Source organism: Silurus meridionalis, chromosome 26, assembly GCF_014805685.1.
Source record: "Silurus meridionalis isolate SWU-2019-XX chromosome 26, ASM1480568v1, whole genome shotgun sequence".
Classification (NCBI taxonomy): domain Eukaryota; kingdom Metazoa; phylum Chordata; class Actinopteri; order Siluriformes; family Siluridae; genus Silurus; species Silurus meridionalis.
The window spans coordinates 3903246-3919191 of NC_060909.1; the positions used below are offsets into that span (position 1 = coordinate 3903246).

General features: G+C 37.2%; 1 protein-coding gene across 3 annotated transcripts in view; it reads right to left on the reverse strand.

Annotated features, from left to right (window-relative positions):
- The window catches only part of kcnq1.1 (potassium voltage-gated channel, KQT-like subfamily, member 1.1), a 48860-nt gene that overhangs the window by 13022 nt on the left and 19892 nt on the right, over positions 1-15946 (reverse strand). Inside the window, exons 8-14 of one of the 3 annotated variants that reach the window (XM_046840595.1) lie at positions 15780-15875; positions 15556-15672; positions 14438-14579; positions 14258-14284; positions 13896-13949; positions 13389-13518; positions 1890-1965 (exon numbers count right to left, since the gene is read on the reverse strand). In XM_046840595.1, coding sequence (XP_046696551.1) covers positions 1890-1965; positions 13389-13518; positions 13896-13949; positions 14258-14284; positions 14438-14579; positions 15556-15672; positions 15780-15875 — 642 coding nt within the window. The remainder of the gene's footprint in view (positions 1-1889; positions 1966-13388; positions 13519-13895; positions 13950-14257; positions 14285-14437; positions 14580-15555; positions 15673-15779; positions 15876-15946) is intronic. The other 2 variants (XM_046840596.1, XM_046840597.1) reach the window with 2 other exon arrangements.

The window sequence follows — 15946 nt, forward strand, 5'->3', positions numbered from 1 at the left end:
GCCTAAATCTAAAATGGCCACTGATCAGGCATAACATTATGACCACCTGCCTGATATTGTGTTGGTCCCCCTTTTGCTGCCAAAACAGTTCTAAACCCTTTAAGCATTTACACCATTAACTTCAGCAATTTGCTCATCTGTTGCCTCGGCCGCCCACAACCCTGTCACCAGTTTACCACTGTTCCTTAATTGGAGCATATTTAATAGATAATGACCACAGTAGACTGGGAACAGTGCACAAGAGCTGCAGTTTTGGAGATGCTCTGACCCAGTCGTCTAGCCATTACAATTTGGCCCTCCTCAAACTCACTCAAATCTTTACGCTTGCCCATTTTTTTCTGTTTCTAACACATCAACTTTGAGGACAAAATGTTCACTTACTAATGTATCCCACCCACTAACAGGTGCCATGATAAAGAGGAAATCAGTGTCGTTCACTTCACCTGTCAAAATGTTATAATGTCATAATGTTATGCCTGGTTGGTGTATATCAAAAGATCAGAAAACAGACAAGGCCTGTTATATGGTACTCTGCTGTTGTAGCAATCCACCTTAAAGTACTTTTATGAATTTCTAATTTTCATGGTTTTAAAGAGTGTTTACTTGAATCACTGAAGCCTTTCTGTCAGTTCAAATCAATATTTTTCTTCTCCTCTAACCTCTCTCTGTAACAAGTTGTTTTCACCCACAGAACTTTCGCTCACTCATATTTTTTACAGCAATCTCCATATTGATCTACATGAAAATCCCAGGAAATCACCAGTATCTGAACTACTCAAACTGGCCTGCCTGGCACCAACGAATCAACAGTCACAGTCGCTGAGAACATATTTTCCCCCCATTCTGATGTTTCATTCTAATGTGAACTGAAACTGACCTGTATGTGTATGGTTTAAGGCCACTGAGTGGATGTATCAGAGAATGAAGAAATGAATAAATGCATTTAGCAGTTACAATTAGACCTTTTAATATATTTCAGTAGATATAGAGGAGATCAATAAGTATTGCTATATGCCTCAAATGATTAGAAATAATGAATGCTTAAGGCCACATTCACAAGCACTTTTTGATATTAGTTAAATTCATGCCAGTGGTACAAACAACTTGCATTAACATATGCCAGGGAATCAGAATCATACTCCATCATCTATTGGAAATGTTGAAATGTTTGCTAGTGTATCCGTGGGCTAACTAATAGGAGACGATATTGACAAGACATTGGATATGAAAAAGATGAAGCAGAGGATTTACATTGATAGCTGTAAATCCAGCTGTAAAAAAAACGTGGATAAATTTAAATATAATATTAACTTTGACTTTTTGAACATCAGCAAATGTGGATATCTGTCATTCTAGACCTAATCACTAGCCTTGTAGTAATCTATTATTAGTTAACTAGACCTTAAGCATGTTGTTGCAGTACCACTTCCTGGTAGAACTGATAGTTAGTTGGTCTTAAGAGTTAAGCATTTGAGGAAGTGCTGCCTTTAAAACATCAAGTTTTATACTGGTACTTTCATCTAGTTGGTGGTAATTTTGAGCTGGTAGAAAAAATACATAAAGAAAAAAAAAAGCAATTTTCTGTTGCCAGGAATTGTGCAGTGGATAAAGACCTTTTAGCATGAGGCCAGCGCTGCAACAGGCACCGGGAGAGACATTAAACCTCAATTACATTGGAACTCCTCATGGAGACGCAATTACAGTTCGTAATTACTCACATTATAGTGATAAGCAATCTGACCTTAACACTGAAATCCCACAGTTAAGAGCTCAGCATAAGATATAATGTTACCTGCCTGCAGCATCACTGCACGGGGAGTTCTGATTCCAGGATAAAATGTATTGGCATAATAAAAAACCACACAAAAAAACACACCGGGAATTCTTACCTGGAATCTTTTTTTGGCCACAAAATAGCGCATTCTCTGGATCACTTTAATAGCTGCCCGGTGAGTTTCTCGCAACCTGTGTATTAATAGGTGACCATAAGGATGTGGAAGAGAAAAGGAGAAAGATACATTACAGTTAGACATCAGACTGTAGGATGAAATGAGATTCTAAAAGCTGTAGAGTCCTTGAGTGCATAAAAAGGACAGAATGAAAGAATTATACTCATGCTTTGGAGAGTGTGTTTGAAATAGTGCCAGACTAATGCATGGCTTGGGTCCTTTACAACTTCCAGAAAAAGCCAGGAAGACAATAAGGCTGTAAAGCGCCACTGGCATCATGCAGATAATAGTTCCAAAGCACCGAATGCACTCTTGACACAAGACATGCTACACCATTTGCAAAACAATCCTCCTTGGCTTGGGAAAGGCCCTCAGGTGCAGCTTGGAGGATTCAATATGGAGGCCTTTAATGCTGATGAGCCCAGATAATGACACAGGTAGGGGTTGTGACCAGGACATGTACTAAACACAACCCTCAAGTTGTCAGCAGTGGAGGGTTTTTTTAAAAAAAAAAAAAAAAGGGTTGTGTGTGAATGTGAGTATATACTGATGTAAGGCTTGCTCCCTGTAGATGACCTGCTTGTAGATAACCTGTTTGTAGATAACCTGTTTCTACAAAGATAGATAACCTGTTTTAAACCTGTATAAAGAAGCCCTTTAATGAAATAGAAAATTCCATTTTTATCTCGATAGGCCATGTATACATGTATCTGTGTTGGTCTATGTGCATTTCTGCTGTCTTTATTTGTGTTGTTTTGTCACACCGATGCTTCCACTTTTCTTTATACCAATTAGAAGAAATATGCAAAGTAAGGAATTAGCATCAAGCAGGTTGCAGTTTGTAAGACATCAGTGACTTAATTTCCATAGCTGCCTAAAGGTTTTTAGTTGAGTCTAAGACAATGGAGCATAGCATATGCACAGCTCCAGGCAACACAAATAAATAGCTCGTAGCCACTTCAGGATGAGATCTCGCACCCTTCTTAGCAACCAGATTTAGTTAATATTAGACCTCCAGTAAAGGCATGCATGGACAGATGTTCATTTTAAAATAAAACCCTAATAACACTATTATATTTTCATAGCTGTAGTTTTACCAGAAAAAACCCTTGCTGATAGGGATAGCTAAGTTTGGTTAACAAGCTGTCCTTGAGTGGAGTGCAATTATTCCAAACACCACCCATGGCCCATTTTTTACATTCCACGGTTGGACAAGATACGCATTACGTAACTGTCTTTGGACTATTGAGTCTTCATTCTGAGTCACAAAGACAGTGACTAACACGAAGACAATACAAAGCATGCCATCACTGTGGGATACAGCTCTGCCACTCACAACGTTATGATGACCCTACCGCCTTTAAATGGGCCTCCACAGATGACAACCTCAAGATCATTATGTTCTGGAATCGGACGCTTGTCATTCCAGTAGATTGGCAAATGGCGCTCAGAGTATTTATGTGCGTGGGAGAGTGAGAGAGACAGAGTGATAGAGTGAGAGAGATCTGGGGGGAAGAAGAACATGGGAACCGACCCATCTGTCTAGGGGACAGCACCACTTCCTTTCCCCATCCCTGACTACCAGCATAGCAACGCTAGTCTCATGACCCCATGAGGGTCACCATCTGCCTTTGGTGCTGGCACAAAGCCTGGCTAATGGCAGACACTGGCAAGAATCTATGTGGAAAAAAAAGAGGAGAATGAGATCTCCTGGAACTGATAAAGCAAGTAAGAGACAATCAGCAATAGCAGTCTCTCTTCCAGGGGCTGATATCAGTAGCAGACAGATGTGAACAAACCAGAGAATGTCTGGAACAGCAAATGAGAAGCCAAAGAAGTAAACATCTGCAAAGATTAGTATACAATTAGAGCTCACCAGGTTAAATCAAGTCAATTTTATAATAATAATAATACACTGCTATTATAGGACAAAATGTCCACAAGTCTAATGAGCATGTCCCATAAACATGACGGAGAAGCTATCAAGCCCAAACTGTCACGCTATGATCTCCTGGAGTCATTTGCAAGTCACGACATGTGCGTTTGATCGCTTGATTGCGTGGATGCTAACGGATGTTGTGCTTGCGACAATGACAGTCACAAGCACAGCAAATAAAGATCAAAGAGGTGCAGCGTGGGACAGGAAACAGCCACTCCATTACTGCCATCAACACCCTGCTCTGAACAGCCTGCCCACCTACATCACATGTGCAGGGTGTGTTCAACATGACAAGGTGTCATACGTTAAACACTGAACTGATGTCGTAGTTGCGTTGTTTTTCATTTTTTGCATGGCAGAATGAACATGAACTTGAGAAAAACCTGGCTCTGATTTCGAACCGTATTATGGTAAACATTCACAACTCTTCAGCATTAACAAGGATACAGGGGAAGTAAACAAGTTGAAGGGACAGAAAGGGATTTTCTGCATGGCTTGCTCAGACTGAGTGATAACGTCACACAACCTCCGGCATCTGCCTGACTTTCAAAATGCAGAGTTTGGTTATACATAACAACCCATGGGTATTATTTATAATATTAAATATTTTATATATCTGAGTGTTTTTTTTCTGGAAGTGGTATTCATGTGACTTTTCAACAGAGCTAATCGGACCGTTATCGGGACCAGATAAACAGGAAGGAAAGCAATCAGGTTCTGGAGTTCCTCGTTAATCTTATCATCAAGATAAAGTTAGAGACATTAGCCTGGAGCAGCACCCGGGACATGCAAACACACACACACTCACACACACACAAAAACGAACAAACACACAGCTGTGCGGTTATAAAACCCATGGAGAGGGCGTTAGACAACACAGAGATGTGAACGAACGCTTTTCCGCAAACATGAGGGAACAACGAATGAATAGACGTCACTTTCTTTTATCTCCTCTTTCCACACATGAAAAAAACCAATACAGTCCCCACTGTGAAGTTTTAATGACAAACAATTTACATCATCAGGCTGGAATCTGGACTACACACTGCTGTGCTCAGCAAAAAAATTAATAAATCTGCACGAATATGCCAGAATTAAGCAATTAAAATGTCCTGAAAATGCTTTGTGGCCTAGAATAGATATCACGTGACGAGGGTCTGTTACTATAGCACCCCCCTTTCAAACACACACACACACACACACACACACACACACACACACAAAACACTGCCCCTCCCCCACCCTTAGCCGTGTCAGAGTGCACTCTTGTCCTCGCTGCTCTGAGTCAAAAGTTGAAGTGCTTTTGTGTGGCTGTGTTGCGCCGCAGGCTTTGGGAGTGCAGCGCTGGGGCACTAAAAGGCTGGAGGCACTAAGAATAGCCCCCCTGCAGCAAAAGGGGAACAGCACAGCGATTAGCCTCAGTCTGGAGGGATATGGGGGGGGTTGGGGCTTCTGCTCAATAAAACACGCTAGCCCAAACATTGTCCCACTCGTCTGCCCTCGGCTCAAATGCCTCCATGACGTTTCTATAAGTGTCCAGCGCTAGATAAGCGCATGCGATCCTCGGGCAGCCTGATAATCATTGACTAGACGACAGGTACTGAAGGACCACAGGTCATAACGTCCGGCTTGCTGAAGTACATCACAAAAATACATACACACACACACACACACACACACACGCCCATCGAACCAGGGGTCCCCATGGCTTCAGTCAAGCAAAGCCTTCTTTCATCCTGATCATCAAAGGGCCAGACTAGTACACCCAGTATTAAATATCCTTATTACGTTTCAGACGGAGCGCCACAGCGCTGGATTACAACATGAATAAACGCCCAAACCTGCTCCCCCTGTGCTCCCAAAACCTGGCAACAAACTGTCATTTGGCACATCTTCATATACGGCTATAAATAACTACAGCTATTTATAACTACGTTAACATTGCTCAAGATCAGAAATGCAGAAAAGGTTTGTTCTTTGTTATGCGTCATTTCGCAGATCAACCCCTGTGCATATGACATAGCAAAAGTAGCATTTTACTAAACAACACAAAAAACAATATCCTCTTCTTAAGTCATGCTCCAGAAGACCACATTCACAAGCCCTGTTTGGTTTTAGTTAAATCTGTGCCACTGGCTTTTCTATGAGACAAACTGCTTGCATTAAGATAAGATAAGATAAGATAAGATAAGATAAGATAAGATAAGATAAGATAAGATAAGATAAGATAAGATAAGATAAGATAAGATATACCTTTATTCGTCCCAAAGTGGGGAAATTTCTCTGTTACAGCAGCAAAGAAAAATAAATGTGCAAATATGTAAAGAAAAAAATAAACATAATACAGTATATAGTATATACACAACACAATGTATAAATACAAAAAAAGAAAAAAGAGACCACAAGTAAGTAGTTATGTTAGGTCAGGGAATCAAAAATCATACTCCACGATTTATTACAAACGTTAAATTTTTGATGAAATTTATGCTGTATAAATGGGATAAATAATAGGAGATGATCTTGGCGAGACATTGGTTTGGAGAAAGACCAAGCAGAGGATTTATATTCATAGCTGTACATCCAGTTATGTAAAAATGTAGGTGTATAAATATTATTTTTTGTCTTTAAGAAAATAAATATTTTATTTATAACTATAATATTATTTTTTATTATATATAACTATAATATTATTTTTTATTATATATAACTATAATATTATTTTTGTAATTGTGAGCATGGCCTTATGGGGTTTTAGTATTTTAAAATCGTTAGCAGTAAGTCTTTTTTTTTTTACTTAGTTAGCTATACTTGAGTACAAGTATCTGTACTTTATAGAAGTTTTGCATTTTGGGAAAATTTTACTTCACTACTTTTTTGTAAAAAATCCTACAGTTTATGCCAAACCTTGTGAAGTGTCCAGTTTTAAAATGTGTTAAATGTGCAATCATACAGCTCTGGTGAGAGTGTGTGTGTGGAGTACAGTGTGTCTGTAACTATAGAAAATTCTCTTAAAAATGTATGAAATTTAGGAGAATAGGAAGCTGAATTGCATCAATTATTGAAATATAGTTCTCATAGATCAGTACTTTCACTGTAGAGTCTTGTCTATTGAAAAGTCGGTTTTCATGGCAGGATAAGGGTAGGTATAATGGGACATTATGGTATAATGGTAGGTATAATGGGACATTATGGCAGTTTTGACTACGGAAGAATTCAGAAGCAATATGAAAAACCTCAGCTTAATACTCGATTAAATAAATATTTAATATTTCATACTTTTTTGGATGCCTCCAACATACGTACTTTATGAGTACTTTTGTACTTTTACTTCAGTTGAAATGAAAATGGAGTACTTTTACTTTTACTGGAGTCATATTTAAGCAGGGGATTATGGCCTTAGGCTGTAATTGGGATGGGTTCCCCTCTTAAGCATTGTTCATCTCAGGTTTTCTTCCTAACATCAGTTCAGCCAGTTTTTTCTTGGGGTTTAAAATTATAGGGACTAATTTATGAGTTACAAACATTTATTTCTACTGTATATAGCTTAAAGCTTGTTAAAAGTATTATAGAAATATATTTTTTCCCTGAACCAATTTTTTACAAGTCCCTTACAAAACCCAGAATGGGAAAATCCAGCAAATTAACTAGTGTTTTTTTTTTTTTTTCAAAAGCATTTTACATATAATTGAATAAAGCAGGAACTTTATCTATCTGCAGCCATAATAAAGTTCTGATTTATGCGATATTTTACACATTTGTCTGACAGCATTCAAGTGAGCCTTCTACAATTACATGCAATGGCAGATCCTGCTATCTATCTCAATCTGTATCTGTCTTCTCCCCCTTCTTCCTCGATCTCTCTCTCTGTTTCTCCTCGGTCTCTTGTTAGCCCTGACACACTGTAACGAAACGCAATTACTGTTAAAGAGGAAAGAAAGGGTGGCCGTGACGGCCCTGTTAAAGAGACTTGTGCTGGCAAGCCGCGCTGAAGAGGCATTAGTGAGCCAACGATCCTGTCCTATTCATCATGCCTCACACACTCCTGTTCGGTTTTACACACAAACACACACACGGGCACACATGCACAGCAGTCTAGACACTGAAGCATATTATGTCCAGACAGTACCGTACATTAAGTCAGTTCTATTAAGGAACTCCAGGAAGGCTATCATTTCTGCCATATTTCACTTAAGACAACATCTATAAAAATATTTTAATATGATGACTCTCTGTGAGGTTCATAGTGTATATTCAGAGGGCCAAACCTTGTGATATTAGTATTTTTAAATGATGTGCTGTTGTTGTTTGCTACTAGCTTCTATTGATAATATATATGTCTATTGAATTTATTTCAATTCTACCACAAACTGACAAAGTGCTCAGTTGAATTCAACTGTTTTTTTCAATCATCCTTCGAAAAAAAAAAGACATCTAATGACGACATAAATAATTGTATGGCATGATAGAAAGTCTTTCAACCCTGCCTCAATAATTCACTGAATATTAATAATGGTACTGACATGTGGCAAATGTATGCAATATTTAAATAATGGTCCATTATTAACTAATGTGTGTAATATTGACATTATATTAATGAAATTATTGTGCTGCAAAAGACTAAAATAATTATGTGTTAAATGCCAAATATTATGTTACTATTATGAACCATAGCAACACTAACACTAACTTTTATGCTCAAAATGTTACTTTCTTTTTTTTTTTTTTGAACAGCACAAGTCTCACCAGTCCTGGAGGTGATTGTTTCTTACGATAAGAGTGTTTCTAACAAAGCTCCTATTGCAGTCGTAGGCCAGGAGCCCAGTACGACTAGTGCTGCTTGTCAATCAGGCCATTGTTGGAGTGTGTAGAGCTGCAGACAATGGCTCTTTGTCTCAGGGCTAGAGTGGACGACCGGGCCCTGCCTCAGCCACAAGAAACCCTTCTCTGTTTGCTGAGAATAAATCAATCTTTTGAGCCTTTGGTAAACCACACACCCCACTGTCATAAGGCAAGAGGAGCTGATCGGAGCAGGAGCAGACGGCCACTCGTGCTTTCACTCACTTACTCACTCAGTCATGCACCTGCTTCTGCTGAGATTCCATCTCTTTTCACCTTGGCCATGTTATCAGCTACGGGTTTGCTTTGTCGAGTCTGTGTAGCATTGTAGACGGAATTCCAAGTGAAGGCAAACATACAGGAGTCTCAAAAGCATCATCTGTAACTGATCTGCGATGTTTTTTTTTTTTACAATTATTTTCTTTAACTTTACCTATGTCGACAAGTTAGTGTAAAGATGCCTTATGTGAATGTGTGCACACACACACACACACACACACACACACACACACACACACACACATATATATATATATATATATATATATATATATATATATATATATATATATATAAATATATATATATATATATATATATATATATATATATATATATATATATATATATATATATATATATATATATATATACACACACACACATATAGGAGTCTCAGAAACGCAGTAATGGCATTGTTCTCTCCCCACCCCCCAGTGCAGGCAAGCTGCTTCAGCTGCAGATATGAGGATGAAGGCTTAGGGCCTCTCTGCCCTCTTAAGTTAACAGGCCAAGGTCAAAAGTCATCTCAGGAGAAAGATTGCAAGCACCAACGAGGCCATAAGAGTGCACAGGGATATCATGTAAGAATATTTCTTTGCTCACTACTTTCAAGCCGTTTAGAGTGACCTGTTGCTCCGTAGCACGCAAACAAATAAACATGCAATCACACCCACCAAGAGAGAGGAGAAGGAATAAAAGAAAGAGGGAGGAAGAAAGAAGGAGCGAGCAGGAGCAGAAGAAAAGGAGAGAGACAGCTGTTGCCATTGCATCTCAGTGTGAGATGAGTGAAAGCTCATTAAACTTCAAAGATCAAACAGAAGCAGGCAATGACAAGAGAGCTTTTGTGTAGGAGATGTAATATGTGTGCACTTTAAGAAGGAAAGGTGGAAGCGAATAAAACATCTGAGAGGGGAAAAAAATCCATACCTACATTTAAAGAGAAATATTTATGAGGAAAGAAAGATTTCAGTATTAAAATACAATCTTATGAGGTTGATGAAGATGCTGTTATACATTTATATGATCTGTGATGGCTTTTTTTCCTCACATTCATTATTTGTAATCAAAGGTCATGATCCTGATTCTCCATCTGTAGCATTACTAAATGATATTTCTGTATTATCAGTACCTGGCTATCAGATGTCTTATTTTATTTTACATTATGAAAATCATTAGATAAAGAATATTATTGTGTTATAAGATTAATATATTATAAGAAACTATTTGAAGGCCACTGTTTTTATTTATTTTTTAATTTTTTTTACAGTTTATTACTAAATATTGAGAACTAATCCCTCTTTACAGATTTTTTCTCGTAAAAAGTATATATAGGTACATTTATAACCTTATAACCTTATCATATTAACTTCTACACACATTTCTATGCACATTTTTACAAATTACACTGGCACTATTATAAATGATTTGTAGACAGAAGGGCAATCCTTAGGAAGGAAGGTGTGATTAAAAGGTAATGGCCCAGGTTTAATATTAATAATAATAATAATAATAATAATAATAATAATAATAATTCACCCAATAAATATATTTCACCTAATCATTTTTATTAATATTAATAATAATTTAATTCATTATTATTATTATTATTCTACAAATATTACCAAGATGAAAAATGCTTTTAATGCTAATGTTTCCACGGATGTCCCAATATTAAAGTGTGTGTGAGATTACCCAATCTGTATATATTTTTGCTGATTATATTTTTTGCTGATTTTTGTCTTTCTATGGAATTATAGAGCAATTTATTTCTTGAAAAATCAGTCAAAAGTTGCTTAGTCATTGAAATAATAATAATAAAAAAAAAATCCCTGGAAGTTGCCTGGTTGCACACACCTCTTTAGGAGCATTGGGTGAAAAACAAAATCTCCACTGCCCTCTAGTGGAGTACGCCTGCTGCCAGTTAAAACATCAATCCATCATATAAGTGGCCACATTCTTACAGTCCATTTGCATTTATTCAAGCGTTAGAGTCGGCGAGAGCGATAGCTCCTGACGTCACGTGCCACAAACGCACTGAGACGCTCTGTTTCATGTGTCTGTAGGAGAAAAGGCCATACACAGTCTCTGTGGAACACAAACAGCAAGCGGAGCGTACACTTGAACCGTTCCAAACGCTACATGGCAAATGGGCCGCAGAAGTCCAACTAATAACCCACTCGCAGGCAATCCACACCCATGGAAACCGCATGGCTCCAGGCAACAGAAATCTGTCCTTTTTTCTGCATCTTTAACCCCTAAATAGTTTTAACGAGGACTGATGGTGCTCTCCTGGGGAATAAAGCTTGTTAGGTGTGAAAGCTGTAATTGCTTTACAGATCTTAGCTGAGTTTCAGGCAATTATCAGGCTGCTGAGACATAGATAGTAACAACAGATAATTAGGTTTTAACCTATGATAAAGATGGCTACTGTGCACAAACCTCATTTCGAGGTCAAGGAAATGTTGCGAAAGGTTTATTTGGCTCTGACAACCGATTTAATGTCAACCAAAGACAGGCAAGAAAAAACTGTCAGGAATAAGCAATTAAAATGACCACTACTATGAAACTTCTCTAAAGGACAGGACAGTGCAAATACAATAATGGCAATGAATAATTGTGAACAAAACATGCAATCCTTTTTATACCTATTCATATCCTCATTGCCTCAAGCGCACTTCAATATTTTTGTTACATTAACGTGGTCCATTTTCAGCATCGATCTGATTGATGACATAAACTACAGATGCCCATAGCTTTTACTATGAAGGGCCATAATTAAACTTGATTTAGGGCCATGGGTGAAGAAAAGGTTGCACTTTATTAATCTGCTTAACTAATGCAGTTTTAATGTCAAAGCTCTAGTTCAGTGAAACTTATAGTACAATACGAAACAGTCAAATTTACGATATGAGTTCACGGCCTAATACAGATGTTCAGTGCCCTTTAATGAGAGACATGAAGCTAGTCTTTATTTTATTTTTTTATGTTTCCAAAGATTTTTCTCTTCCTTTCTTTGTCTTCTCATATATAGCATTGCATGGACAGCGCATGTAGGACATTTTGGAGACAAAGCAAGGGAGGCGAGATTGAGATAATTTGGACATGTGCAGAGGAGGGACATGAGGTATATCGGTAGAAGAATGCTGAGGATGGAGCCACCAGGAAGGAGGAAAAGAGGAAAACCAAAGAGGAGGTTTATGGATGTGGTGAAGGAAGACATGCAGGTAGTTGGGTTGAAAGAGGCAGATGTAGAGGACAGGGGGGTATGGAGACAGATGATCCACTGTGGCGACCCCTAATGGAAGAAGCTGAAAGAAGAAGAAGAAGAAGATATATGGCATGGCAGGTCAAATCAGAGGTCACCATGGTCTTGGTCTGCGGATCCTAGTTTAGTTCACTGCTAATGACAGAACATATTTTTGCAGCTGGCAAATTTTGACCAACTCAACATGATTTTAGCAACTTAAAACTTAATTTCTCAACCTTCAGATGTGCATGACATCCTTTTTGTATTTCTTAAATCAAATAAGATGTTCTATGGTTCAAATAAGCCAAAGAAATGTAACTTCCACCCTAGATAAATTTATATTTCACTTGCTAGCTTCTAACACTATCAGACCATTAGTGACCTTAAATAGCTAGCTAGCTAATTGTGTAATTCAGCACAAAGAGTCATTTTCAGAAACAGGAAAAAAAAACCCTACGGTCATTTGGGAGTCTTTAAAAAAATGTCTCAACAGCAAAAAGTCCCATGTACAATTTTGAGCCAAAGTAATGTGGAGTTTAATTTTTATTATTTTTATTTTCTTGCTGACATTGCAAAGCGTTTTGTTTAAGGTTTTGATAATTCAGGGCAATTTTGTGCCTGTTTGTGTTTATTTTTCCACCAATTTGTGCCTTTTTTTGCTCCTTACAAACTTTCCGCTTCGTTAGCATGTTAGTCAGCCAGCTCTTTGCTAACAGCATGCCATAATGTTACACAACCTCAAATTATGATCGTTCCCATTTTTTTTACAATTAGTTTAATGCTTTGTGGTTTTTGCTGTAAAAACCATGATGTTCTCAGTGGAGTTTTCATTTCCTTTATTTCTTTTTGAAACCTGTACTATGAGTATGATTGCTGTGAATAATTGCATGATTACAGACTTGTGTTGTTGTATGCTAGGTCACTAACTAGTAATTGAGTACACCAGTGTCTAAATGTCATTACTGGTTAGATGCAGTAACAAATATTACCTGAATCACAAACCCTGTTCATGACGTAACACAATTTTTAAGTTCTAAGCAGCACTCATGGACCATCAGTCATGTTTGAGATTGTTTTATTTCTCTGAGACTTGTAGGCAATGTGGTGCTTCTCAGATGCATGTGCTGATACTCACTCTGACACATGAGAGACGGGCATGAGAAAGATGTCCCTCTCTGCTTCCATTTCCAGGTCTTCAGCAAAACTATTGTTCCTCTCCAAAGGGGGACGTGGTTGCACCTCCAATAACTCTGAGCTTTGCCTTACTACAAATGCACACACATTAACTCATTCATAGATTGAAGTAAGAAGGCAGATATCACAGTCTGACATGCACAAGTCTTGGCAAACTAGTGCCAAGGAACCAGGAAGCTCTAAAAACATCACACCATCTAAAAAGATCTTTGCTATTTTTCGAAAAACAGTTTTTGCACTGCAGCGAGAGAACAGCAGGCCTATTCTAATTCGCTTTATTATTTTTTTATGCTTAAAGGCCATAAGTCAAAGCTTTCAGTCCAAAACAATAGCACACAAAAGGAGGAAAGTGTCACAAATAAGTATTTCCTCCCTCTCCCCGTATGAACTGTTATTTCAGTGCTATTTAGGTTGAAGTAAACAGGCCTAATAGCTAAGATCAGATTACCTGGAGGAGGGGAGAACTGGAAGGAGGTTATTGAGGTCCAGGAGTGCTGTTGTTCTACAAAGGGGAGGGAGTAATACACATTACATATTCTGCTTTATCGAACCTTTTCACCATGTCTGTCCAAAGAATTGACCCCAGATGCAAATTTCAAGAACTTCATATCAAGCGGCCAGATCATGCGCCAAGTAAACAAAAATGATCGAAATAAAAACATGAAAAAAAACCTTGGAGTGTTTTCAAGCAATAACTACATAGCACGCATAAGAGAAGGTTCCACAAACGCACACATTGGCACGATCTTATGGCAAGAGTGTGGTATTAACAGCAAAGACATGCAGCAGCAGACACTAACAGCAGCTCACCAAATCTTCTCTGAGCAAATGCTTTTACTGTGAGCAGAGAACAGAGGGAGAAAAGTAAGGCAGATCTTCATTGTTGAACAATTTGAGTGGCAATTACAGTGAAAACTGAGAAAAAGAAAAAAAAAAATAGGTGATTTAGCCGATTAGTGTAAAGACCATCCACAAAGCTACTGATACTACCGGATGTTTCAGTACTGTACACTGTATCCTGACTTTGGTCACGGCCATCATCAGACACTGAGTCGAAGGTGATTGCAGGGATTGTTGGAGAATTTGGGCCATTGTTTTTCTCACTGGGTTTCATCTTTCTTCTCATTTTTATCTAATAAAGCAAAAGGAAATACTAAATGTAAGTACTGTATACACTACAAAAGTCCAGGGTGTTACAATCACAGTGAATCATGGTGCTATCAACTGGGGAAGTATTTATATTAGTCCATATTAGATTGATGTTGTAACACTGCAAAATGTGGAAAGGTTTAGAAGGAGGAAATACTCATGCAGACCACTGTGCTGAAATCCATTTAGCAGAACATATAAATCTGATAATGATATATAGTCATCATATACATTTATACATATAAGTATAATAGTATAAAAAGTATAAAATATAAATAAGAATATAATTATAAAACTATACTATATATATATATATATATATATATATATATATATATATATATATATATATATATATATATATATAATTTTATAATAATATTTTTGCTTATTCTTTATAGTTTTCTATACTTTTATACTTAATTTTTTTGTATATATTTTTTTTATATTTTATTTCTATTTCCAGGTTGGACAGTCATAAAAAGCATTTTACTAAAACAAAATTTTACAAAAAGGGCAGCTTTTTTTTTTTTAGATATCCCATATTTAAATTAATTTTAAATACTAGATATTAGATTATTTGTGATTTTAGATGGACACAAAAGACACCTGATAGTAGTCTCTCTGTACAATAGTGAAAGAAAAATCACCAGGATTAATACGATATAAACGTACGAATAATATGAATAATACAAATAATACAATTTACGAAAACAAAAAAACCTAAAAATTTAAGTTACATCAGTTTTAGTTGGTTTTCTTTCAAGTCATGAGGTCCTGTTCATTATCTGGATATATTTAAATATGATTTTGAAACATGATTTGTAAACTTAGCTTAACCAAATAAAATAAATTTTCGTGTCTAATTCTATCATAAACTTAAAACTGCTGATTCGGACCTAAACAGAGGGAGAGTTAGGGCTAAAGCAAGAAGGTGAAAAATGATCTTTCCTGCATACAGTTTTTTTAGCTTTAGGATTGGATATCATTTGACTTGACAACAGAGGCTTCTTTCGCAAAAACATCTTGTAGGTAGAAGAGTCGGGGTTTTCTACTGCAAAACACCTCCATGAAGTCTGAAACCAGATGGAATAAAAAAAAAAATAAACAGAAATAATCAAATTCACTCATGTCAAAGCAAATAAAAGGTAGATGAAGGTTTAATCTGTGGTTTTAATCTGACCTGTATAAGACAGGCAGCTGCAGGAATTTGCCTGTTGAAGTGCTTTTGTCTCTGTTTCTGTTGGACTTTCAGGGCAAAGCCTGAACCTAGAATTCCCTGCAAATCATGTTTGTGTATATTATACTGATTTTGTTGCAGAAATAAAAAAACAATGTTGTTGTGGATTA